This window comes from Pyxicephalus adspersus, chromosome Z, assembly GCF_032062135.1.
Source record: "Pyxicephalus adspersus chromosome Z, UCB_Pads_2.0, whole genome shotgun sequence".
Taxonomy (NCBI): Eukaryota; Metazoa; Chordata; class Amphibia; order Anura; family Pyxicephalidae; genus Pyxicephalus; species Pyxicephalus adspersus.
Window position 1 is genome coordinate 22,347,111 of NC_092871.1, and position 24,983 is coordinate 22,372,093.

General features: G+C 37.0%; 2 protein-coding genes across 7 annotated transcripts in view; one reads left to right on the forward strand and one right to left on the reverse strand.

Moving 5' to 3' along the window:
* LOC140344516 (cytochrome P450 2C23-like) overlaps positions 1–2,038 on the reverse strand; it is a 14,272-nt gene extending 12,234 nt beyond the window's left edge. Inside the window, exon 1 of the mRNA XM_072431690.1 lies at positions 1,773–2,038. Coding sequence (XP_072287791.1) covers positions 1,773–1,952 — 180 coding nt within the window. The 5' untranslated portion in view covers positions 1,953–2,038. The remainder of the gene's footprint in view (positions 1–1,772) is intronic.
* The window catches only part of LOC140344517 (cytochrome P450 2G1-like), a 15,967-nt gene extending 186 nt beyond the window's left edge, over positions 1–15,781 (forward strand). The window contains exons 1-11 of one of the 6 annotated variants that reach the window (XM_072431693.1): positions 13–294; positions 706–906; positions 3,765–4,123; positions 6,265–6,427; positions 7,139–7,288; positions 8,064–8,224; positions 8,859–9,035; positions 9,556–9,697; positions 11,685–11,872; positions 13,108–13,249; positions 14,970–15,781. In XM_072431693.1, coding sequence (XP_072287794.1) covers positions 3,944–4,123; positions 6,265–6,427; positions 7,139–7,288; positions 8,064–8,224; positions 8,859–9,035; positions 9,556–9,697; positions 11,685–11,872; positions 13,108–13,249; positions 14,970–15,151 — 1,485 coding nt within the window. In that variant the 5' untranslated portion in view covers positions 13–294; positions 706–906; positions 3,765–3,943 and the 3' untranslated portion in view covers positions 15,152–15,781. Of the gene's footprint in view, positions 1–12; positions 295–705; positions 907–2,104; positions 4,124–6,264; positions 6,428–7,138; positions 7,289–8,063; positions 8,225–8,858; positions 9,036–9,555; positions 9,698–11,684; positions 11,873–13,107; positions 13,250–14,969 lie in introns of those variants that run through there. The other 5 variants (XM_072431692.1, XM_072431695.1, XM_072431696.1 and 2 more) reach the window with 5 other exon arrangements.
* Positions 15,782–24,983: the final 9,202 nt, after the last annotated feature.

Genomic DNA, 24,983 nt, shown 5'->3' on the forward strand with positions numbered 1-24,983 from the left:
GGGGGCACCATTGTGTGTGTTTTTATCAAAGGATTAACATATTTAGAAACAGCCCTGCTTTCTAACGTTAATTTTTAACTTTCCTCTGGCTGTTCTGAGACCACATCCCAATGTTCTTGATCTTGGATTTATATTTAAAATATTGTTGTCCTGAAACCTATTCAACCCCTCAATGTTTTTAAAGGTTTCGGTCAACCTTCTTTTCTTCATTCCTCAAAATTGTGGCCCAGGGGTTCATAACCAGGGGTATCCATACCTCTTGGGTGATGGATGGGTATGGGACTCGATCTCTGGGTACTGGTATTTATTTTATTTAATGTATTAGTTTATACAGGGGTACATTATTAAATCTGAAATCAAAGTGGAGAAATCGACTTGATGTGTCAGATGACATTCGAGTAGCTTTGTCAGTTTTGTGCACAAAAACAACAGCAAATATCTCACTAGATTAGTGAAAGTCTGTGTGTGGTTTGAGGTATTGAAAAAACTTGCACATTTAAGTTTGTTTTCTTCTTTTGTGTAATACTCGACTGTAAGAAGTAAAATTATTGGTTTATAATCTGAAACAGGTGAATCAAAGTTATATTGTAAAATAGTTGTAGCTTTTAGCATATTTGTCACTTTTCATTTTTTTATTTTGCATTTTGTAAAAAAATATGATAAAGTTATCAATGCTTATGATTTTATTTCATGTTCTCTTCCTAGCTATCTAAAGTACAGTAAATTCAAGCTGTTGACATATATGGAAGTCATACTGGTAACTAACATAAGGAAAGGTGATGATTATTTCGACAGTAAAGTAAAGGGGGTTTGGGACCATATTGGATAATCCATTGGGGGTCTGGAGTCGTTAAAAGGTTAAGGTTTTGTGAGGTCTCCAAAACAGAACACAGAAATGAAAAACAAGTGAGTATTTGGGAAGAGATTTAGGACCTTGTTTTTCCTGCTGGTGATCCATTGCAACACAAAACTCAATTTGGTTTTCCCACTTTCAGAATGTTTTCCAATTTTGTAATCATTATCCCCATACTTTTTTACTGTATCCATATATTTAATTCAGTTGGATAATTTTTTTCCCCTAATGCATTTTTCCACTTTCAGCAATGCTAAATGATGTTCTATATTAAAAGGAAAAATTGTTTACTGTCGCTAGTCAGGAAAAAAATGAAAAGCAGCTCCTACCATTATTGGTACTTACATTTTACAATACAAATAATCTTGATAATCTAGTATTGTAGTAAGTGTATGTGCATTTTGGATAAAGTGGAGTAGGGTCATCATATGAGAAAGAGAATTAGGTGCTAAAGAGGAGCACTGTATCAATATACACAAAAATTGTATTATCCTTTTGCACACTCAATTTCAAATGCAAAACAGATCTTTTTTAAGATACAGAAGAGAACTAATCTAACCTAAAGAGCTAATAATGTTAATTAAAATGACAATTCTTAGTATACAAAAAAAACTCCAGCATTTTAAGCAAGAATGTTTATCCTGACATGGTGTTCTCTGTTAAACTTTTTCCTACATTGCCCGTCTACACCCCTCTATTTGTCCTGGTGACCATTGTCCTGGAGACAAAAAGTGATAAAAAATCCAAATTTCTACAGCTAGTGCAGGAAGCGAAGAAAAATCTTATCAATAAAGTGAACAATAAATCGAATTGAAATTTATGGCAGAAGTAATTACAATCTTATCATTAAAATGCCTTTGCAAATGAGTTCAGCAGCTGCAGTTTTGGGGTTAATATTTGATAATGATTTCATACTTACTTTTATTAGGCTTTGCGGTAATCCATCAAAGCAAAGTTGTAGAAAGTTCCCCAGTATGGGCAGTGGAAACGGGCCAGGAGGCATCTTACTTCTCTTCCATAGGAACTTCAGATACGTCAGAAATATAATTAAAGATACAAAACCCACCAAGATAGCCATAATACTTTGAAACTCACTCATGTCTGCTCTGGCTGGTAGTGATATGACGTTTAGTCCCTAAAAGTATTTTCTTTAATACAAGTGGGCATTGGGAGGGAGCATTAAATTTGCTTGAACTGCTGTTTGAAAAAGGTCTTGGCGGATGTTGATGCTTACATATCATGTAAACAGGATTGTATTGCATAAACATTGCTAGTCCAAAGTTTATTGAAGAGAATATAATGCAATGATGTAGAAAACTAAAACTAGGTAATACAATACTGTGATTAAAAAAATGAGGCTTTACAAAACAATGCAAGGATTTGTATTTCTGTCCATTTAACTATGACATTTACACAGTCATACTAAACATTTCTGGCAGGGTAGGAGACCTAGGTTTTTTCCTGACCATAATGCTTTCCTACAAAAGGAAATAGCACCAGGTTGCCACTCATTTGTCCTCTTCTCTCCAAAGAAATGAGCAGTGTTTTGTCTACTACGTACATTTGTTCTCATGTCACTGGAAATGATCACAAAAGATTGTTTCCAGCAACGGAAAGTCTTTACATGGCTTTAAACTGCTTCTTTTGCAAGTAGGTATTGATATGTTTGGATACTAGATAAATTAAATGGTATATTTTAATGTGGAACTGTGGTAAGGTTGAGAGCTCTTCCAGAGTACATATTTGCTATCATAGCATGCATATCTTTGAGTTTGCCCTCTTCCAGCATTTAAAACCCATGACTTCCCATTGCTGCTTTCATCCATTACCTCTTGGAGCCAGGTGTTTTCTCCATTTAGCTTGGCAGTGGGGTGAAATGTATATATACACTGCAATGTGTATGCACCACAGGCAGTGTATTCTAAAAGAAACTTGCTAGAAGCAAAACAAGATGAATAATCTGACAAAAATGAATGCACAGTCTCCTTCATCAATAAAGTAGAAGGTGACGATTGTAGAAACTTTCAGCTGAATATTTCACAATTTATAGAGATGGTCACACTGGATAGTCAGATTGCTACTAGGCAAATCATATATGGTATGTTTTCTTGTAATAAAAAATAAAAGCAACACCTGAGTTGAAGCTTGGGGCAGCTGTGTTCTTTTTATTTATATATTCTTGAAGCCTGATTTTTTTTACATTATACAGTAAAAAAGCTTCACTACATCTTGCAAAAAAACATCAAACTCAAGACACCAAAGGATTATATAGGGTGGGATCCCTATGTTTTTTTACTAATCTATTAGGAAGCATAAAACCATGTATGCAAACATTGGCACAAAATAACTGTAAAAAAGGATTTTCCATAATAAAATGCTCAAAGAATACCTGATTTATGTACTAAAATGAAGTTTTCTGAAAATCAGTTTGAATTTAAGAGAAGGACACTTAAAGAGGACTTATCGTAAATGGAACTGCGATCTTGGTCTAATCGATCCTGTGCCATCCTGCCCTACTTCTTGTTTGCAGCACAAACTGGACACCGCCATCTTTTTCCCTCTTCTTCTTTCTTTTTGTGACATCACCCAATAACATTTGAATATTGTTGCATGTAGGATTTTTCTCATTCCGTAATGACATAATATGATTTTGAAGCCAGTACATCTTTGTTTCCTTTAAATAGCAGTTTTAAAACATTAAAAACTAAAATAAAATAGTAATTTGTCAATAATTTAAAATGTAAGTCTGACAAAAGGCAAAAAAAATGTATGCAACCTGTTCAGTTGCGAAAAGAAATGTAAGGAGCTGAAGCCTAACATTTTTTTGTTTAGTTTTGGGATGCATTAAGTTTAACATTCTGGTAAACTGACAAGATTGTATTTGTTAACCTCAATTTGCTTTCCTGAACAGCTCCCAGCCCTTGGCCCCTTCCTCTTATTCTCTATCAGCCTTTGAAGGAATATGTGGCAAGGAGCCATTTAGTGAGCACAGCAAGATTAAAAGTATACAAGATTCTGGCCTCTTGGCTGAAGTCCATGTAATTACAGAAGCTGTAGTTAAGTCATATATGAAATCTTTCACTAACAAACATGGAGGCACCAGGATGTGGAACCCTTCTCCTCACTGCTCTGCTTTGTCTTATAATTCTGTATTTTATCTGGAACAAGGTGTCTAGGAGGCAACGGCTTCCCCCAGGACCTACACCCATCCCACTGATTGGGAACCTACTGCAGGTCAGAAATGGAGACATGGCAAACACTCTCATGGAGGTTAGTCAGTTTTACCATTAAAGGGGGTTATAGTGTTTTTGCATTTTGCATATTTAGAGTTTGTATATCATTGAAGTATTAACCCTAAAGGGAAAAAATATTTTTCTATTTTAACTTTCTGGTACTTGAATTTTTTTATAAAAACCTCATTTTATACCAATGGCATGATCACTAAGGCTCCATTTATATGTATGTATGAAGTCCATATCTAGTGAGTGATGTCAGGTGTAGGGTGCTGTATATAGCTTCTTCCTAAAAACATTACAGCACCCTGCTTCAGTATTCCTCAGCCCCAATACAAGCAGTGGGTGGACTTCTGCACCTAATAAAATGCCTTCATGGGTAGGTTTCAGTCTGTGTGAGTGGGCATGTCTACAAATTACCACACATTTGCATGCAGAACACCCTAGGCAACACTAGGCTGAGTCATCATAATTAAAGAAATCCAAAAAAGATCAAGGTCAGTAAGACTTAGAACTAGATGATGTTGGGCATTCTAAAGCTAGGAATTGAAGTGGGTCAAATCTGCAGAAATCCAGCTCAATGCTGTAAACTTTTGTCAGAATGTCAGTTTGATTCGACCAAATTTTTAATTGACTTTTAAGTCGCCACTGAGAACTATGGCATTCAATTGAATGGATTAGCAAGGCCTGGCAATAGGCACAATTCTATGGCATTCAACCCATCGACTATCCTAAGGGTAAACTAATGACTTTAGCTAAATTTTCCCCACTGAATTGAATTACAATACATTCAAGAGGCTGAGCTCATTATGGAGGCATACAGACCATCAAAGAAAAAATTGGCAAGAAATAAAAGATTCAACTTTAATGCCCCACTTTTATGGTGAGATTCATTTTCACAGTAGAATTAGGCAATTTTCACAAAAAAAATTTAGGGGACAAAACGCATTTAAATGGTAGTTAAGTTGTTAGTTAGCATTAGTTAGTAACTGTTTATTGTAGAAAATTTTAAAAATGTGTTTTTTTTTTATTTTTAATTCATTTTCTATAAAAGAAAATCTGAATAATGCATGTGGACTCTCTTTTTTATCTAGACCCTTTATTAGGTTTAGGATCTTAATGGATGTATCTCTCTTATCCAAAAAAGATCCCCAACAATATGGTTGGCTAAAAAAGCAAGGGGGCAAAAAACATGTAGCCCCTTTACTTTTTGGCAAGTAAACAGATACTAGCCTGTCACAGAGGTAGTAAAAACCATCACTGGGAAGGAGAGCATTATTCCCAAAAAGTGACCCCTTTAATAATGAGGCCCCTTGACATCCCCCACTTTTCCTTGTGAAATAGGTAAAGGGGCACATAATAACCTTTATTCATTCCCAGACTTCACAAAGGTCCAGTGGCATCTAAATAGAATCCCATGACAAACCCTTCCAGCATTGGTGGATTAGCTAGATGTAAACAATGACAGATTTCCTCCAACCTTTCATTGCATTTCTTTTATAGTCAAATCTGCCCTAGCAGATTCAGCTCTATTCCATACTTCAAAGTTGAATTTTCTACTTGAATTTTACCTGGTCAGATATTCTGTTTACATCCCTGCTAAGCTGGAACTTTTCAGGGCAGTTCATCTAAAACCCTTTAAAAATTCTAGCCTCCCCAACTAGTTTAAAATTGAATGTGTAAACCTGGTATCTATTATTTGAAGTTAGTTTGTATTTCAAAAGGTAAATACATTTCATATTCTCATCACACGCACAGCTCCAAGACTTTCTAGAGCTGCCCTGACTCTCTGCAATGGTCTTCCTTGTCCTATTTGGCTTGCTCCGACTTTCTGCGCAATTTAAAAAGAGCATTTAAAACCCATTTTTTCAAACTTGCCTACCTGTCTTATTCTGTCTTTAAAAACTCTCAATACTCACCTACCACTACATATCTTCCCTCCTATTGTGTGTTACTTCCCCCATCTCCTAGATTGTAAGCTCTTCAGGGCAGGATCCTCTCCTCCCCCAGTGTCACTGCCTGTATCTGTCTGACATTTGCAACCCCTATTTAATGACCAGCATTGCATAATATGTTGGTGCTATATAAATCCTGTTCAATAATAATAATTATACATAAAACACACACACATATATCCTCTAAGTAGCTTTACCAATGTTTATTATCTCTTCTATACAGCTCGGTAAGCAATATGGTTCTGTTTACACCTTTTATTTTGGGCCGCACCCTGTGGTTGTATTTTGTGGCTATGATGCAGTGAAGGAGGCACTTGTGGATCATGGAGAAGACTTTACTGGACGAGGAAGGCAGCCAACGGTAGACAGAGTCTTTCAAGGATATGGTAAGTGATTTTAATCTATAGTGAGGTTTCTCAACCAGGGTTCGATGAAACCAAAGAGTTCCTTAAGGGCTTGCTAGGAGTTTCTTGTGCAATGAGCAGGTTGAGACTCTTGGATCAGTTTTACTGATAATCATTTTGGCTATCTGTAAGGGTGACAATCTTCCCAATGATCAGCAATGTAGAAGGCATTCTTCCTACTAACCACCATGCTAAAAATCTGTTGGCTGTGGATATAGTCATTTTAGCAGGGGCTTTCCTAAAGATCTGAAAGTTTTTTCAAGGGTTCCCTTCATGTATAAATAGTAGAGAAACACTGCTCTACAGTGTTCTGTGTCCGTGGAGTGGTTGAGTTATCATTAAGTTTAGTGATCAGGCCTTTTTGGAACATCTATAGCAAATGTGTAGGGTTTAGTTGAGAGTTGTGTTTTAGTTAGAGTTGTGACATTTGACAATTAAATTTTGTTTGTTTATGGTACATCAATAAACAATCTGTTCTTTCAATGACGTCTATGTGGCCAAGTGGATCAATTGTCCTTCCAACAATCTGATTATTTCTACCAAACACTACTACAGGTAATCAGATGTTCATAGGAAGCATAAATATGTAGGAATATTGGACAATAATTCTGTCCAGTAAGAAGTAAGTCATGCTGTGCTTGTTTGCCGTTATCACTAGGCTATAATGTCATAAACTAAGTCCTTGTTTTTCAGGGTTAATGGCCAGTGAAGGTAACCGTTGGAGGCAACTTAGACGATTTTCTCTATCAACACTAAGAAATTTTGGTTTAGGAAAGCGCAGCATTGAAGAACGTATTAAGGAGGAATGTATATTTCTAGTGGAGGAAATCAGAACATACAAAGGTAGCATATTGTAACAAAGGAATTATAGTCATTTATCTATTATACACTTGTATTTCAATTGGTAAATACATTTCATGTTCTTAGTGTATTTAAAGAAAGTAATCAAAAATTAGGATGGGCTTGATTTTACACAAGGTGGTTTTATGAGGCTTGTTCTCAAATTGTTTTGTTTAGTTTCCAATGTCGACAAGTATTGGTACCAGAAAAACTTCCTTTGGTAAGTGACAACAGACCTAGAAGCAGTCTTGTCTATTAAGTCTACTATTTTGTCTGTTAATCTATTAAGTCAAGGCAGCCAATGGCTAAGTGAAGAAGTATGCACAGCAGGCTGACAACACTGCTGAGGGAGTTGCTCAGTGTTTTCAGACAGAAACAGGAGTTTGGTTTACTGGTAGACTCTCCAGGTAAGAAATTTTGCAATAGCCTGAAAACATTTCAGGCTTGATGCCAAGCATAAATAAAATACTTTTGGATTTTCATACACTTGGAAAAACACAATAAATTAGAAATTTCACTCGTATTTGGATACAAGCTAAATTGCAGAATCATTGTAAACTATAGGGAATATCTGATTCACCGTTACACACAACTTTTAGATTCATATTGACAAAGTAAACTGTAATGTAATAATTTGTATTGGTTTGTTTTCCTGTATTGTTAGCAATGTGTGTATATTTACCATGTACCCCCTAGTAAAACACTGTGGGGTATGTGGACACATTAATAATAAAAGACAGTTCTAAGAAGTATTCAACATTTCCACATTTCATTGCAGAGCTCCAGTTTGACCCAGCCATTCTCATCACCAAAGCCGTATCGAATGTAATCTGCTCTATTGTGTTTGGAAATCGCTTCCAGTACAACGATGCCAAGTTCCATAGAATGTTGGATATCTTCTATGAAACATTTGAGCTGATGAGTTCCACCTGGGGGCAGGTACTGGAGTGCCCAAAAGAAACCTATGCATACATAGGGAAAATATACAATCTCGCGCCCAAGATTCAAACCTGTGAGCTAGTGTTGCAAAGGCAGAAGCTACCCACTGAGTCAACCATGCTGCCCATATATAGGTTTGTGGCTTAAATCATTGAAGCCAAATGCCCAGGATGACAGCTAGATGGCAAATATGTGCAGACTGGCAGCCACCATGTTTCTCTTAAATGCCACAATGCTATACAATTCTATATATTTTTCTTTTAGCTCTTTGAGAAATACATTTATGATATTTAAAAATAGCCATAAAAAGGTCAATCGACAGAAATATCTTTACACAAACAGGACTATTAAGATAGTTCAAAGGACCATGGTGAGGTTAGTTGAATCCCATTGCAACCAATCAATCACATTAGAGGTAGGATGAAAAAATGTAGACAAAGATAACAAGAACAAATAGCTCCCGGTGTGTAATATATTGTATATTTCCCTATAGCTTTATTTGTTTACCAACATATGAAATGTTTCCCAATGTACTTTTTCTTTGTTGTATTATTGGAACAATAATATGCTGAACAAGTTAGAATTGTCTTCATATTCCCGAAACAGTAATACATATTTCATTATGCATTTGTAGGTGCAAGACATGATTCCAATGATAATGAACCACATTCCTGGCCCCCACCAAAAAATCACCGCTCTGCTGGAGGAGCTGAATGATTTTGTAGCTGAGAGAGTGAATATCAACCAAAAGTCACTGGACCCAAATGAGCCAAGAGATTACATTGACTGCTTCCTTATTAAAATGCAGCAGGTACTCACACAATGTAAATAAGTTTTCATTTGACCAGTTACAATAAACCTGTACTAGGTATAGGGAAAATAACCATAGGTATTTTGCAAATAGCAGATGTCATGGAGCCTCCATGATTTCCGGGTTTCCAGCATATTGGAGGGTAAAGGCATATTCCCCTACATGATATTTATTTGATAAATCCATTACAAGACCTGATTACCCATCATATGGAGTAAAATTGAAGGGCTGCATACCTAGTTAGATTTAAATGCTTTTTAGTAATTTATTTATGCAAACTAACCGCCTCCAGTGGTGTAAATAATATCAAAACCAATTACGGTAAATGTGATTTTAGCAAAATCCGCTGCAAGTTTTATTTCTGTCACTGTTTGGTGTAATGGCTTCAATTTTTATATTCCTGAAGAAAAAAGATTGTTAGATCTAATGTTGTTATGATTTTTTGTTTTTAAAAAACAAGAATATATGCTATTATTAGGATACAAGGGGCTCAAACAATATAATTTATTTATGCTTTCAGGAAAAAGATAATCCTGACTCAGATTTCAACATGAAGAATTTGATTCTGACTCTTAATAATCTCTTCTTTGCTGGTGGTGAAACTGTGGCAACCACTTTAAAACATGGATTCCTCATACTTCTGAAGTACCGTGATATACAAGGTATGTAAATTAAATAAGTTGTAAACACAATGTGTTTTTTTCAATACTTCTACCATTTTTCTCTGAATTTTGAATCACTGATCACTATCATTAAGCACTCACCTATCAATACCTATCAATATCAACCAAAAACCCTAACCCTAAATGTAATCCCAATCTTGGAACAGGTTTAGCTATTGAAAGATTTCCTTTACCTTGTGTTTTTTGGACAAACATTTTGGATACAACGTCATCAAATCACATTCAGTCATTGAGATGTAAAAGTCCTAATGTTTAGGTTGATGTGACTAAATGTACACTCTGTACACACATTTACTACATAGTGCCAAGAAAAACACAAGTTTAACCGACACTGGAACTTTAGGCTTTGGTATTACAGAAAAGGTATATAGTATTTTCAAAGCACAATAACCAATGGTCAAGCCAACCATGTCAAAGCTCAACACAACAGCAAAAAAGAATAAAAAATGTCAGGGAGAAACAGCAAATGAATTATTATAAGAGTTCACAATTTATTGTTTAACATCACAAATACAGCCTACACATTTCTGGTGTCCAAAAATAAAATAAAAATAAAATTAAAATTTATTAAAATAATTTATAAAAATGTATTTATTAAAATAAATAAAAATATATTTAAAGCTTAGCGGGTATTATTTAACATTAGGAATAATAAATTAACTCTACAAGCAGCATACACCATGCGCAGGTTGCTCTCTGGTGTGTCCCCCAAATTTGTCCCCCTAAACTACTTTTACCAGCATTGAGCTTACAGTTTATTTAGTATTAATATGAAGGGGCATTTTGTTGGGTTCCCTGCATTTCTGTTGTTGGACAAAAGTTGTGGACTCTCCTATCAAAAAAGGTCTGGGGCTCCTCTCTGCATTCTTTTATCCCAGTACTTTATTAAGTCAGCTGTGGTGCCAAAAAAATGAACATTATTGCTCTATTGGAGTTGGAAAAGTATTGGTTGGTGTTTTGTTTAAGCTAAAGATACTTTCACCTCATCCATTTTTGCATATACAGTATGATCTCGCCTATCTGGCTCGACACTACCCGGCCTCCATACTATCCGGCCTAGTACAGAGACCGAAAAAAAAAAACTCCATTACAAAACTCTGGGTCGGTGCAGGCGGACGCGTGCTGTGGTGCTCCTTCATGGCACGCGTTGCAACGTTGCTGCTGCCTGCTCTCCGGAACTGTGTGGGACGTCCGCGGGTGCACCGTGCATAGCACTGGACCATGCGTGGGAGTAAATATAGTGCTTTAGGAAGCCTTAAAATAAATTTCAGGTCTTCAGGGAACCCATGCTATAATTACTATATTTACAGCTCACAGTACATTAGCTTTAAGATTAGTAGGAAGAGTTACTTCAGAAATGCTAATCATTGGGAAGAATGTCAACCTTACAGATAACCAAAATTATCATTAGTGTAGGCTAAATGAACCCAAAGGTCACAAATCACTCATTGCTCGAAAAACCCTTTGCTAAATCAGGAGGAACCCTAGGGTATACAATTAAGGTCTGTGAGCTTTAGAAGAACTTCTGATACAAAAGTAAAACTTGTATACACATTTGTCAGCTGTTGCTTATTGGTAAAGTAGGTCACATTCCAAAGTCTTTACTGGCTCCAATTAAACACACAAAACACAGAAAGTGTTGCATCATAAACAGGAGTTAATAATTTGCAAGTCTAAGAAAGTTCCCAATTTTTTCTCTTTTTGATCATGGTATAGCTACTAGGAGTCCCAAAACGTTGTTGAAAGAATCTTGCAGTAAAATCTCTTTAAAACAGATATTTGTAACCAATTCCTACTAGTTATGCTTCTATAAAAAGAAATCTGATGTAGAAATGTAGCATTACCATCATGAACAGACATGGTCAGTACAGTTCTTATTAATGAAATGTATGCATTTGCTAAGATCTTCAAAATCTTTAATGAAATAAAAAACTTTCATAAATAAATATTTGTTTAATGATGTTAGCTAAAGTCCAGCAAGAGATTGATCAAGTGATTGGACAGAATCGGGAACCACAAATTGAGGATCGGACCAAGATGCCATATACTGAAGCTGTGATCCACGAGATCCAAAGATTTAGCAATGTGATCCCTATGAATGCCCCCCATTCTGCGATCAAGGAGACTGTTTTCAGAGGATACACTATTCCAAAGGTGAATAAGAGATATGATAAATAAGGTGAACGAGATATGAGTGAACTTGAATATTGTTTTAGGTATATTTGGCATCATTGAGTGGTATACAGTTTTGTTTGTTTCAATCAGTTTTGATCTGTTTCAAAATTTTTTAGCCAGGGATCCTGACAATAGCAGAATTTCCTATTGCAGGCTAATATTAGTTATCTACTGGGCCTGATTTATTAAAGCTATCCAAGACTGGAGAAGAAAGACAGACATGGGGGAACCTGAAAACCTTGAATGGATCTGGTGCAAGATAGTGTAAGAAAATATTTGCCAACTAACAGTAACTGATTATTAAGAAAACCATTCCAGCTTTGCTAAATCATCTAGGTTCCCCTATGATAATCTTCTCCAGTTTTGGAGAACATGAATAAATCAGGCCTACTGTGTTTGCAGCTAAGATCAATATTGTCTGCCTACTGTGAGTTCTATGTTAGATAGACAAAGAGCTAAGGAGTATTTGCAGGCCTGATAGGTAGCCCAATGGTCCTATTGAAGAAGTCCATAAGAAGACTGACAACGCTGCTGCTAATTGTCAATCAGTGGCATTGAGTTGTCAGCATGCAGTGGAAAGTGCTGATATTTTAAGGATTTGGTAACAAACTTTGCAACAGATTTATATAAAAATGTTTCCCTCAAGAAACCTGTATGCAGGTATACTTATAATATTTTTGGTTTATATACATTTTATAAAGATGGAGTAATGTATACAGTGTAGCATCATGCCAAACAAAATAAAATCTACCTGGCCTAAATGTAACAGCCGTTAAGTCAATGGCGAATAAAGCTTGCTTATCCTGGCCAGGCCTTCTTACCAAATCACCCACTACATGTGCGTAGAAAGATTCCTGTAAATAATAAAGATTTATATATATTTTTTTAAAATAATTATACCTGCCTTACTTTGTCTTAAGTGTACAATGTCTAGGCAAGGATGACATCACTAATCTTCCACATGTCCTGGAGAATAAGGAGCATTCAAAATGTCAGGAAAAGATGTTCCTGCACTGGAGTGGAAATAATTCCCCTGCTCTGCACTCCACAGGACTCAGGACCTGGAAAGATAGTAATGCCAAATCCAGGCAGCAAAAGATAACGTTAAATACAATCCTAACTTTATGATTTATGATTTTCATTTTAGTGCCTATTTTAAGCCGTAAGTGTACATGCATGTATAATTTGGTGAACTTTTTTTTGTATTATTCTAGGGTACTGGAGTCTGTGCCTTGCTGTGCTCTGTTCTGGGAGATCCCAATTATTTTGCCACCCCTCATAGATTTAACCCCAACCACTTTTTGGATTCTGATGGAAAGTTCCAGAGAAATGAAGCCTTCATGCCATTTTCAATAGGTATGATAATTTATAAATAAACTAAATTCCACAGTGTTCCATATAACATTGCTCTACAAGTAAGAGAAGGTCCATATGTAACCTCCCTAGAGGTAACCCCGAGTGTGACCCCTATGGGAAGGTTAGTAAATAGAGCACTTACCTGATCTGCCAGAGTCCCGTGTTGTCCATCGCCGCAATCTCCATCTTCTTTCTTCTATCTCTGGCCCGCTTCTGCACACAACCTGGGTCACCGGGGAGTTCCCAGTGACATTGGTGTGTGTACGTTGGCCGCGGAGCGGGAAATTCAAAAACCATTTGTATTGCATTCAGTACAAAATAACTGTATTGAAAGCAATACATTGGATTTATGTGTGTAAAAGCAGTACATTGTTTTCAAGAACATTTATTTTATAGTATATATAATAGTATGAGTATAATGTGTATTTTTTTTTTTAAATTAAAAAATTAAAACATTTTTTTTTTAAATGTATAGATTTTTTCATTTATTCAATTTATTGTTTTTACATGATTTTGTGTTTCAAACTTTATTACACTCATACTATTATAATATACTGTAAAATACATTTTCATGAAAAACAATGTACCGCTTTTAGACATAGAAAACTGGAAAGAAATGAAGCGCTAGGGAGGTTAAGCGGACCTAAACTCAAAGTTTTTACTTTACATAAAAGTTTAGACAACCCTTTCATATAAAGTAAATATACTGGGAGGTTCCTGGCTGCTCCCTCTGTGCATGCCCTTCTTCTGGGAAGTTTCCAAAACTAAGGGGAAAGAGATGCCGATCTCGCGCATGCACAGTGAGATCGGCAGCCTTTTTTCCCCTTTACAGCAGGCTCTGTCACCTGATCCCGCACATTAAGAAGTAAGAAGAAGGCTAAAGATGCTGGCGTTCAGCACTTCCTCCGCCCTGAGACGAAGGAGAATTCCGAATGGCGGGGGACTGAGGAAAGCTCAGGTAATCCAGCAAACCTGGAACGGATTTCCTAAAAGTCATTAGCTGTTTGTCAGCAAATGTTTTCAATCCTGGATATGATCTGTTCCAGGTTTGCTGGATCACCCAGCTTCACTGATGAAAGTGTATTCTCTCCAGCCTTGGAGAACTTTAATAAATCAGGGTCATAGTCTTACAGCTTCCACGCATGTGTAGAAGGAGCAGCCAGAGGCCTCCTGGGATGTGTGACGTGGGTATCCCAGAAGGCTCTGCACTCCCATTCTGTCTTTATTGTTGCGGCTTTTAATCCATGCAATGTATGGGGGAGCCACTGCATAGATATCTGCAACAGCAGGATGTAGTTGCTTTTTTGTAGTTTGATTTTGAACTGCAAATATATCCATCAAAATGAGTGTAAAATGAAGGTAGGTGTCTAACTTTAGAACACTCACATGATCAGTAGCTCTATTATGATGAGTTACGCTACAACCATCATTCAAGATAAGTAACTCAAAGAAGACAAAACGTACAGTGCAAGAGCCCTAATACATTTCTGGAAATGACATGTTTTATTGAACCTGCCACCTGTAAATTGAATTCTAAACAGTAACTCAGACTTAAATTATAACTAAAGCAATTTCAGGCACACTATTGTGAAGGTTCTGAAAAAAAATCAGAAGTTTTAATAAAACCTATTGAAAAATTTGTAGGAAAACTGAAAATTTGGGAAAAGTACCAAAGGGAATTTACATATGAAAATATATTTTAATTGCTTTCTCTCTACAGGAAAGAGGATGTGTCTTGGGGAAGGCTTAGCTCGGACAGAACTTTTCCTGTTCCTTACATCTATCCTACAGAAATTTACACTGACTTCAGAGACCCATTTCTCAGAGTCTGACATCTACCCTAGGATGACTGGTTTTGCTAATGTACCTATCCCGTATAAAATAGCATTTGTGCAACGCTAATTGTCTATTATGTATTTTCAATCTCTGTAACCATGATATACATTTGTTCCATGTTGTATATCTGGCTATCTCATTCAAATATCATCTGGCTGTTATGCACATCCTAAGGCTAAGTCTACATATACTGTTTCCCCAGCATTACAACTGAGCTTTTAAACACCCATGTTTGAAATTCCAATTCATTCCGATAAGTTAGTCCACACCAGAGTACTCACCTATTGGGTTTAAAGAAAACACATCCTACAGCATTTGGGAAGAGTAAAATGCCAATAAATGTACAAAAATGCATATAAAACACCTTGAAATACTCTAAATGCCATCATTGACTTGAATGGTCATTTTTAGGCATTTTAGGGGGCAGATTAGGGCATTTGGGAAGAGTTTCCCCTGTTCTAACACTTTTCTACCACATACCTTGGTTTGAAACATCTTACTGCCTACAAACTCATACAAAGCTGTATATGCATTTATAAGCATTTAAAATTAAATTCAAAGTAGACTTAGCCTACTCAAACTTACAAAAAGTTCTAAACATTTGATCTTTTTTTTTTTATTGACATTTGAAATAAAATTAAAAAGCATGTGCTATGCTTCGAAATCTCCAATAAAGCTTTAACTTGCAGAACTTGATATAGGTCAGTGAAGAATTTGTTTTACGCAAAAAAAGACCTTTTAGTTGTGAGTGGATATATTTTGGGGCAGCTGGGGTGCACTTATAAAGCCAGCAATCCTTGGGGTTGATTTAGGAAGAAATATAGAATCTTCACTTAGCAATGTGAATTTTTTCCCTGCAAAGGATATTTTACTTGTAAGGTTAGTGAATGCGGTGAAACTCACACTGCTAACTTCAGCCATTCAATCATATACAAGAAAAAATGCCAGATTATGTGCACACTACTGAGAATGTTTTGCAAGGTATATTTTCACAAGATTCGGATAATATAATAAAAAAAAAAAACATTTGGTAAGTAATTTAAGTGAGTTATTCATGTTACTGTTTATTTGGTAATACTTGTCTTCAATACAGACGGTTATGGGATACTTAAAATGTTGTAGTTGTCACAAGGACAGGAGGGGAAAACTTTCAGTGTGGATACATCTTCTTGTGTATTACATACATTAAATTCTTTATTACTTCCTGTTATGTCTGTGACCACAATCACTCTGATTGCACTCAGACAGCAAAAATAAATTAAACATTCTATTTTTCACACTTAAAAAATGGCTTTTCATACACTTGCAAATGAAGCACCACAAACAAGCAACACTGTAGCTCTGTGAAATGCTAATATAGGGGTCAGCAAACTTTTTTGGCTACAAGGCCATTTTGGGAGGTCAAGAAGGCACACTAGGCCGGACTCCCGCGCTGATGGCTCCACCCCCCACCAGAAATGCCCCTGAAGAGAAATCCCTCTCCTTCACAATGCATACGGAGGAGAGGCAATGTCCCCTCACCCCCGCATGCGGCTCCGGAGCCGGGGGTTTTCGACCCCTGTCGGCCGGAATTAGGCCGGATCGACCAGGGGGGCATTAGGCCGGAACAGACTACTGGCTAGGCCATATCTGGCCTAAAGGCCGGAGTTTGCCTACCCCTGTGCTAATAGCATTGGTAACACTTTTATTAAATAAAAAAAAAAACACATTTATTTATACACTGTATACCTTACTTCTATACATACATTGGACCTACATGATGGCCAGTTCTGGAAGTAAGAAGGACAGAAAGATTTGAAACTAGAAGAGGAATAATGGAGAGCTTTGGCAAAAGTTATTTCCTACATTTGTACAGTCTCATCTACAACACTTTGATTGCTTTATATGTGACAGATGCATTGCAAGTGACGAAACAGTTATGTATTAACTATTAGGGCAAATTTCAAAGGTGAATGTGGAAATATTTTTTAAAGAACAGATAGAAGGGCAACATGTAGATGCATGACTCTAATGATGTGTTTAGTTGTCTTTGAAGGTTATATTCCAGCCACCACTGTAAGGGGGAATTCTTTCCACGGGCCACCAGTTTTCCCACTGACTCCCCATTAATAGATTTTAGAAGAGGTTTTCTGAGACCAGAGAATTATTTTACTAGATTCTAGTCTTTGAACAAGTACCTTTTGAAATAGAGTCATAGAAACCTAATGATCCAGAAATATGTTTCCCATCAAAACCCTATTCATCCCTGTAAGTCAACTGTTTTGTGGTACCCTTGTTGGCCTCATAAAAGATCACATGATATAGTCCATAAAGACATGTTGATGCTGGGGGCAGAGCAGCTGAAAAAAAAATGGGACAGTTTGGTAATTTCTGCCAGTGCTCCTAGAACTGATAAGTAGAAAACTTGGCCATGGCTCTCTTCTGTGAGTAAAGACCTAGAATGGCTAAAATGTAAGTACATACTGCGCTATTCCACCAATATAATGTACCAATACAAATCCACCTTCTCTAAAATGATACAATTTGTTTTTACCTTTGTGTAATAAAAGTAAGCGTTCAAATACTCGAGGCTGATTTTCTTCCTGATCTCCTGGCTGTTTTCATGCCAGTGTACTTATTTTCACAATGACCCTGAATATATGGATTCTGTGTATCGAAATGCTGATGTAGAGACGTGGGAAGATACTACAAATTACAGTGTAGAGAAATTGGAAAACACAAATACCTGCCACTGGTAGGACACCATTTTTTTTTTTTTGATATGCCTTCTTTATGGAACACTAAATCCAGAATAAAAAACAATTACTTTTAGGTTTTTGTTTGATATTTTCCAGGAACATGTGGAAACATACCTTTGTTTGTACTACTTGTACTATACATTGTTAGGAGATACAAAGAACCAGTTTGCAACTTGGTGGTGGTGGGGAGGGGGTACCCAAGTTTGTTCTCTACCTTTAGGCATAGAAATGACAACACAAAAGCCTTGTGTGCCCAGCCAACATTGTATGGAGCGTGCACAACATTTTATATTCTTAAAAAAACGTGGAAAAAAGAAGAACTGAGAAAAGCAGCTATCAATATGAAATGCAGTCGGTCAGCCCAAATAATTTTCATTACATGCTTTTGAAAAATTAACTATAATGATCGTGTGTAAGATTACAGTATTCTAGTGGTGTTGGTTTTTAACATAAATCCTATTCAGCTCCCTTTAGAACTGGGTAAATGAGAGGCGATATGGGTTGGGCCGACAGCCAAAACCACCCATTTTCGGGTTGATGTCTTCATCTGTAAAGGTCATCTCAGAGGATAATGTAAAATTCTGCAATACGGAAGCGAGAAAAAGATAAAGCTCCATTCGAGCCAGACCTTCTCCCAGACATACCAGTTCCCCTGTGTAAACAAAATGGAAATTATATTGGGAATTATTTAAAGATAAACTATAGTTGTGGATTAAATTTAAGTTCTAAATCATTTTGTTGGACTATTTTATTACTCATAAAATATTTTGCACATAAATATTTTATTCATTATGTAGTTTTGCAGGGCTGTCTAAAGATTTTCCAAAGACAAAGCCCAACATTAGCTCTTTCCTGTCTGATTTTCCTAAAACCTATTTTATGTTTTCTGAAGAGAAAAACCTTTTTTGTGTGGTGATTACCGATTTAAACCTCAATTTGATAGATGAAGGCTAAGAGGGTGTTGTGTTTCTTCTTTTACTTATTTTTCTGTGTGTAATTTGACAAGTACTAATCATATTGCATGAGTTACTGTCTTAAACATTGCATTAAGATGTTAAAAAAAGGACATATGTAGGGAAAAATAGTTTGATAGCTGTGATATGCGGGATCTTTATCCTCCTCTTTCTTCCAATGTTTGGCAGTCCTGACTCCTTATACCTATACAGAATGGTGCCCATAAAATGAGCAAAAAGTGTGAGCACCATTCGTACAGCAGCATTTCAGGGTAACATGAAGATGCACCCCCTGGGGTTGGGTTCTTAGGCTTACAGGGAGTGGGCTAAATGACGCTAAACGTAATAGACATCATCTAACCCTAAAAGTCATTGCTGGAGGAAAAAGACACAACCCATCCACCTCCCTGAGCCTGCAATCTGTACGGGGGGCATGGTCCACTCTGGCCATTGTGCCCTCCCAGCGGGGTCCTTCTCCTGACCCTGCTGAGGAGCGCACAGTCCAGAGCCACGGACCATCAAAATTATCTTGCCACCACTGGTCTAGGACACATGGTGGCACAGAAAGAAGAGAGCCAGAGTTATGAAATAACACATTTATTCAACATATTCCCCCCTGAGAATGATGCACTTGGTACAGCGTAGTTGCAGCTTTTCTAGACCGTTCAAATAAAAGTCCTTTGGTTGGGCCGCAAACCAGCTCTTTAACATCAGAAATGTCCTCAAAACCTTGCCCATTCAGGTGTTTCTTCAAATTCAGGAATAGATATTAGTCTGAAGGGGCCATGTCAGGTGAGTAGGGGGGATGGTGAACCAATTTGGCAGCCACAACGTTGGATGTGCCATTAAAGATCTGGAGCCAGGTTTCATCCTCAGTCACTAACCTAGCCAAAAAGTCCCGTGCAGCTTCTAAATGGGCCAAATTAGCTTCGTTAGGACTCGTTCCTTCTTCTGATCACTGTTCAAACATTTCGGCACCCACTTCGCTGAAAGCTTGCGCATGTCTAGGATAGTGGTGATAACAAACCCAACACACTCCCGTGAGATGTCAAGTATCTGGGATATCTTTTTTTGTGGATATTCGCCGGTCCTCAATAATCAGCTCATAGACAGCATCGCAGGTTGCCGGGCCAGTTGATGTTTGGGGGGCGCCCACTGCGGGGCTCATCTTCAACGATGAAATGCCCAGTCTTGAAACAAGATATTCAGGGTATGTTCAGATACCACTGTGCATTGGTTACAGATTTTAGTAAGAAATATATTTAGCTCCAACATCTATCTAATAATCTAACATCTAACTAACCTTAGGGCTTGAGTTTATGGGTAAATAGAGTGTTCTTTCTGCTCCACTTGATGTTTAGAAGGCTTCTGAAATCATTCAGAGTTCTGTGACAGGTGCATTGGATCTACAGTTCTGAACTGAATCTTCTAAGCTTCATGAACTGCTTCAAATTTATTTGGCAGTTTTACCTGACTTTCATGGGGATTGCAGCAAATTTTTAAGCAAACTTGCTTACATAGGCATAGTGTAGAAAAGGGTAAAAAGACAAATACTGTGAGCAATCGTATACCTTTGCAAGATTTAAATTCTTCTACTAGACATTGAGATCCTTTCTTCAACACTTCTTTTACCCATTCCATTATATGTCATTGAAATTAATCTTCAATCTAAATATAAAATATGAAAAACAATTCTCACCTGTTTTTTCTCAAACAAAAAGTTTTGTTTAAAAGAAAAAGGTTACCATAAACCCAATGTACTTTTTCCAAATGTATGGTTACTTGACAGGCTTAGGTCTTCTATTTAGTTTGTAGAATGGGTTAGCCCTTCTTTCATTTCCTTGGTCTTTGGCTATGTCATCCTTTGGCCAATGGCTTTCAGATGTTGCAAGATTTCCTCGGTCAGCAAATTCATCTGCATGGTCTACAAGAGTATATGACTGTCTCATATCCACATGACATCATTACTGGTTTAGATCCAAAATAAAGTGTAAAGACTGAGCCATATTTCTGGCCAAGCTGAATAAAATAATACAGGTTTCCAATAAAACTAACATTAATAGAAAAAAAAACATTCAAATATTTTCATATGTTATTTTAACAAAACATAGACCTGCATCCTAAGATACTCCAATATATGCAAATCAATTTCACTTAAAGAGTATTAAATCAACCAAATATTAGGACTGGAAGAATGCTATATATTATGTTTTGGGTTTTCAGTTTAGATATCCTTTAAAGATGAACTCTTGGTAAATAATCGTACTGATAAAATGCATATATGGCAGTTGTTTTAACATTTATATTTTGTCTATATATTCTAAGATTTACAAAGCCCTGACACACAGCATGGCTAGTCAAGCTGGGCAGAAGAACATTTTTTATTTGTTATAATAGTTTTTTCCACCCTAGGTAAAGAAGAGGTAGTCGATAACTAATGTACCTATTTCTCTTGTAAGGAAAGTAGCACTTAACTTCATAGGTGGTTATGGTTATCTGTATAAAAAGGGCAGATGTGTTTATATTGTCCCCTTCTCTTGAACTTTCACATAATAAGTATATATGTGTGGGCACATATGCTAGTTCCTAGGTGTATGCACATGTGTCCACTGGTAGCTGACCTATAAATGTAAAAAGTCCAAAACATATTAAAAAAAACAGACACAAACACTGACCTCCATTACAGATCTGGTCAGCTTTCCTTTCTTTATCTGTAGGACACTTCCAGTAACAAGAAGGGGTGAAGGCCCAGGGGGTAGATTACCTCTTCTATGTTTTGCTTTCCATGAAGAAATCAAGGACATACAGAAGATTGTTAGCACGAGAAGCAGTTTGACATGTGACCTCCATTTTTTTCACAGTAGGAGTACTCAAATGACTTTTTCTCTTTCTCTTTTATACAGTGCTGGCAATTAGTTACTGCTGAACAAGGAGTTTCTTATCATTTCCAAAGTTCAATTTACAAAATTAGCACATAAAGAACATAAAATATAAACAAACATATCACCTGAATTGAACTTGATGGTATTGATGGTTTCATCGTATTTTTACCACATTTACAAAATTATTAGAGTAATGGTTTGTTTAGGCCCAAGTTCACCAGCTATTTTTTTCTTTTAATTTATATTTTTTGTGGTTAACCAGTGAAAATGAATTACAAACTAATTAGTTTCTAAATAGTTCAATGATAAAGTCAAAGTTTCTCTGTGTGATCAAAAATCTTCCAGGAAAAGCAAATTAGAATGATAAAATCTACAGGTGACCAATGCAATTAAAACATGTATACTAAGATAAAACAATGAAAATGTCACCCCCCCCTCATAATTCTGTAGAGGTACCTGGATGTGTGACGGAAACAACTATATTAACAAGTTCTACAAGTAGCATTATCTGGTTTAGCAAAACTTTCCCAGGTTTGTATGAAAAGATGTGTTTTGAGTCCAAATGAAGGTAAGCCTCAGTCCATTCCAACATATGTTGTAATTTCTGTAAGGAAAGACTTAACACTTTAGTGGACATTAATGACTAAGCCCCCTTCACTGCAGACAACAATGACAGACCCCCAATGCATGCATCAATGTAGAACCCACAGTACAGACCTTAGCGCCAGACAACTCAGTACTAGGTCCCCAGTGCAGCCTTCAGCAACAGACTGCTAATGCAGAGCTCAATGAAAGACCATTCAAAGACAGATCATGTGCAAACCAAAGTGGCAGACATCTCTGTGATAACTTCCCCTTGACCTCACTGACACACTTATCAATATCATATATTTTAGGAGTATAGTGGCTGAACGAAACATAAATGGCAAATGCTGTAACGCATTTAGCGAAAAGTTGAAATGTTACTGAGAATCTTTACCGATGCTTCATCATTAGTATGTTTATTATTTCTGTCCAAGATACTTCAATGATAAACCCCCAGTGCAGACCCTAGTTACAGAACCATAGTGCAGACCTCAATGGTAGATCCCAGTGCAAACCTTAGTTACAGACCCCAGGCCTATGTTAAGCTGCGTACACACGTCAGATTTTTCTCGCCCGATAATCGGCATGGGCCAGATATCGGGCGAGAATCTGGCGTGTGTACAGTCGGCGTCATTCATCGTCCGTGGATCCGTCCTGGCAGATCCACGAACGATGAACGACGAGCGATCCTAATGCAAGGGAAGGGGGAGAGCGCGCAGCAGGGTGCCGCTCCGTCGTTCTCCCCCTCCCCTCTCCATAGAGCAGAACGTTCATGCATCGTGTAGTCCTTTGTCGTTGGAAAGGATAGTGAAAGATCCTTTCCAACGACAAAAATTGCACGTGTGTACGCAGCCCATTACCTAACTTTTGGCTTCAGGCAGCTATGGCTGCCTCTGTCTCTTACCTGATTATTATTATTACCTTATCTTTGTCTCTTGTACAATCATTGTGGATGGGTTTTACATCATCAGCATTTGATTAGTTAGCTTAAAAGACTGGTCATGGGATAGATGGAGGCAGTGGAGGTTTTTGTAGGCTCACACACAGTAAGAATAAGGTACACCCCTGGGTGTCATACGCAATGTAGTCTTCACCAGCTCCACCACCCTTGTGGTTTCATTAACCCTGTTCAAAACTAGAAGGAAACATTCAGGGTATACATGAAAGTGCCAACCTTTGATTCAAGTGCTAGTTAGGGCTAAATCAAGTTGACGGCCACACTGTAACGCATCGTGTGTTAACAATTAGGTATGCTCCCATCCCCTAAATGCAGCCGATCTGGATAAACACTTCACCCTATGGTGATCCTCACCAGTCTCACTGGTGTTTCCAGTTCTAAAGCTTGTGGAAGCTGCTGTTGTGTTTAGGAGCTGGATTGATTGGACATCAGTGTATTGACCATCGTTTTCTTTATGCTTTCCACCTTACCACCATAAACTAAGCACTGGAATACTCACTGACGTAAATTATGTGTGTGGATGAACTAAATTTGTATGATTGTTTTTACTTAATGCAAACTGCAAAACTAGGTGCATCCTGCCTAGGAATACACACTCCTCAAGACTGATGACAACCATTAATGCTTTTTGATAGTTGCATTATTCACCCCACTTCTTGTATCAGGGCTGAGGATTATTAAAAAGGAATACAGAGGGAGTTTGATATTTTTGGGTATATATGTGCAATACCCTGACACCCCCTACCACTAGCATGCAAAAGCCCCCCCAACAGTCATGATCTGCCTGTATTGCTTTAAGAAGGATGTAGACCAAGTGAGGATGTCACTGAGTCTAAAAATAGGTATGTAAAAAAAAACAGGAATATCATTTTTAATCATTAGCCATTAGCATGTTGTGGGAGAGGACCAGCTTACTAAACTTTAACTTGCGGAATTAGTCCAAAATGATAAAAGGGTGCTGCCAGTACTGGGTGTAACACAGGCAGTTCTCTTCCTTCTCAAGCCTTTCTTTCTCCTCCCTTTTTTAGATTTTTGTTTTATTGCTTTTAGAAAACAGCTGTCAACAAATGAGAAGGTAAGAACACAGCAGAATACAGTGAGGAGCCACAATGTTATGTGCATTAATGGTCTTTCCCCCCTTGCAAATGTAGTTGAATAATGACAAACAAAGATGGAGGTATGGAAAACCAATGAAGGCCGTGAAAATGTAGAACTGAAACAAACAGGTCATGGACAATCCTAGGTTATGCACTTTCACAGCAACTAAGAGGTCCTTTAGAAACTCTGGGTCAAATAATTTAAATTATGCTTCCTGATTTCATGATCAAGTTTCAATTTTACGAATTTTGTGCAATTTAGTAATAATGTATATTTGCCTACATATTCTCTCCTAAATATACAGAAACATAAATAACAGAACTCCTGAATTAATTTGTAATTTGTTGAGTCAAATAATATCTTGAAGTATGTATCTTGAGGTTTGTAATGTTAATTTGTTGGTATGAAATCACTTAGGCCAAGCCACTTGCCAAAATACAAGTAGAATACAAACATTGCAGCAGGTTACCTTAGACAGAGTGGACTTGATACAAAGGTAAAAAAAATGTATATACTGTATTATAAATTACATTTTTTGCTGTCAAATTAATAAAAAACAATCTCAGTTTATAGTTGGGACATACCAATAGATTGTGCTGTGTCCTCATGTGTATTAAAAATTCTTGCTATCTGAGGCATGAAACTTTTTACACACTTTACATGAGGACACAGTGCAATCTACTG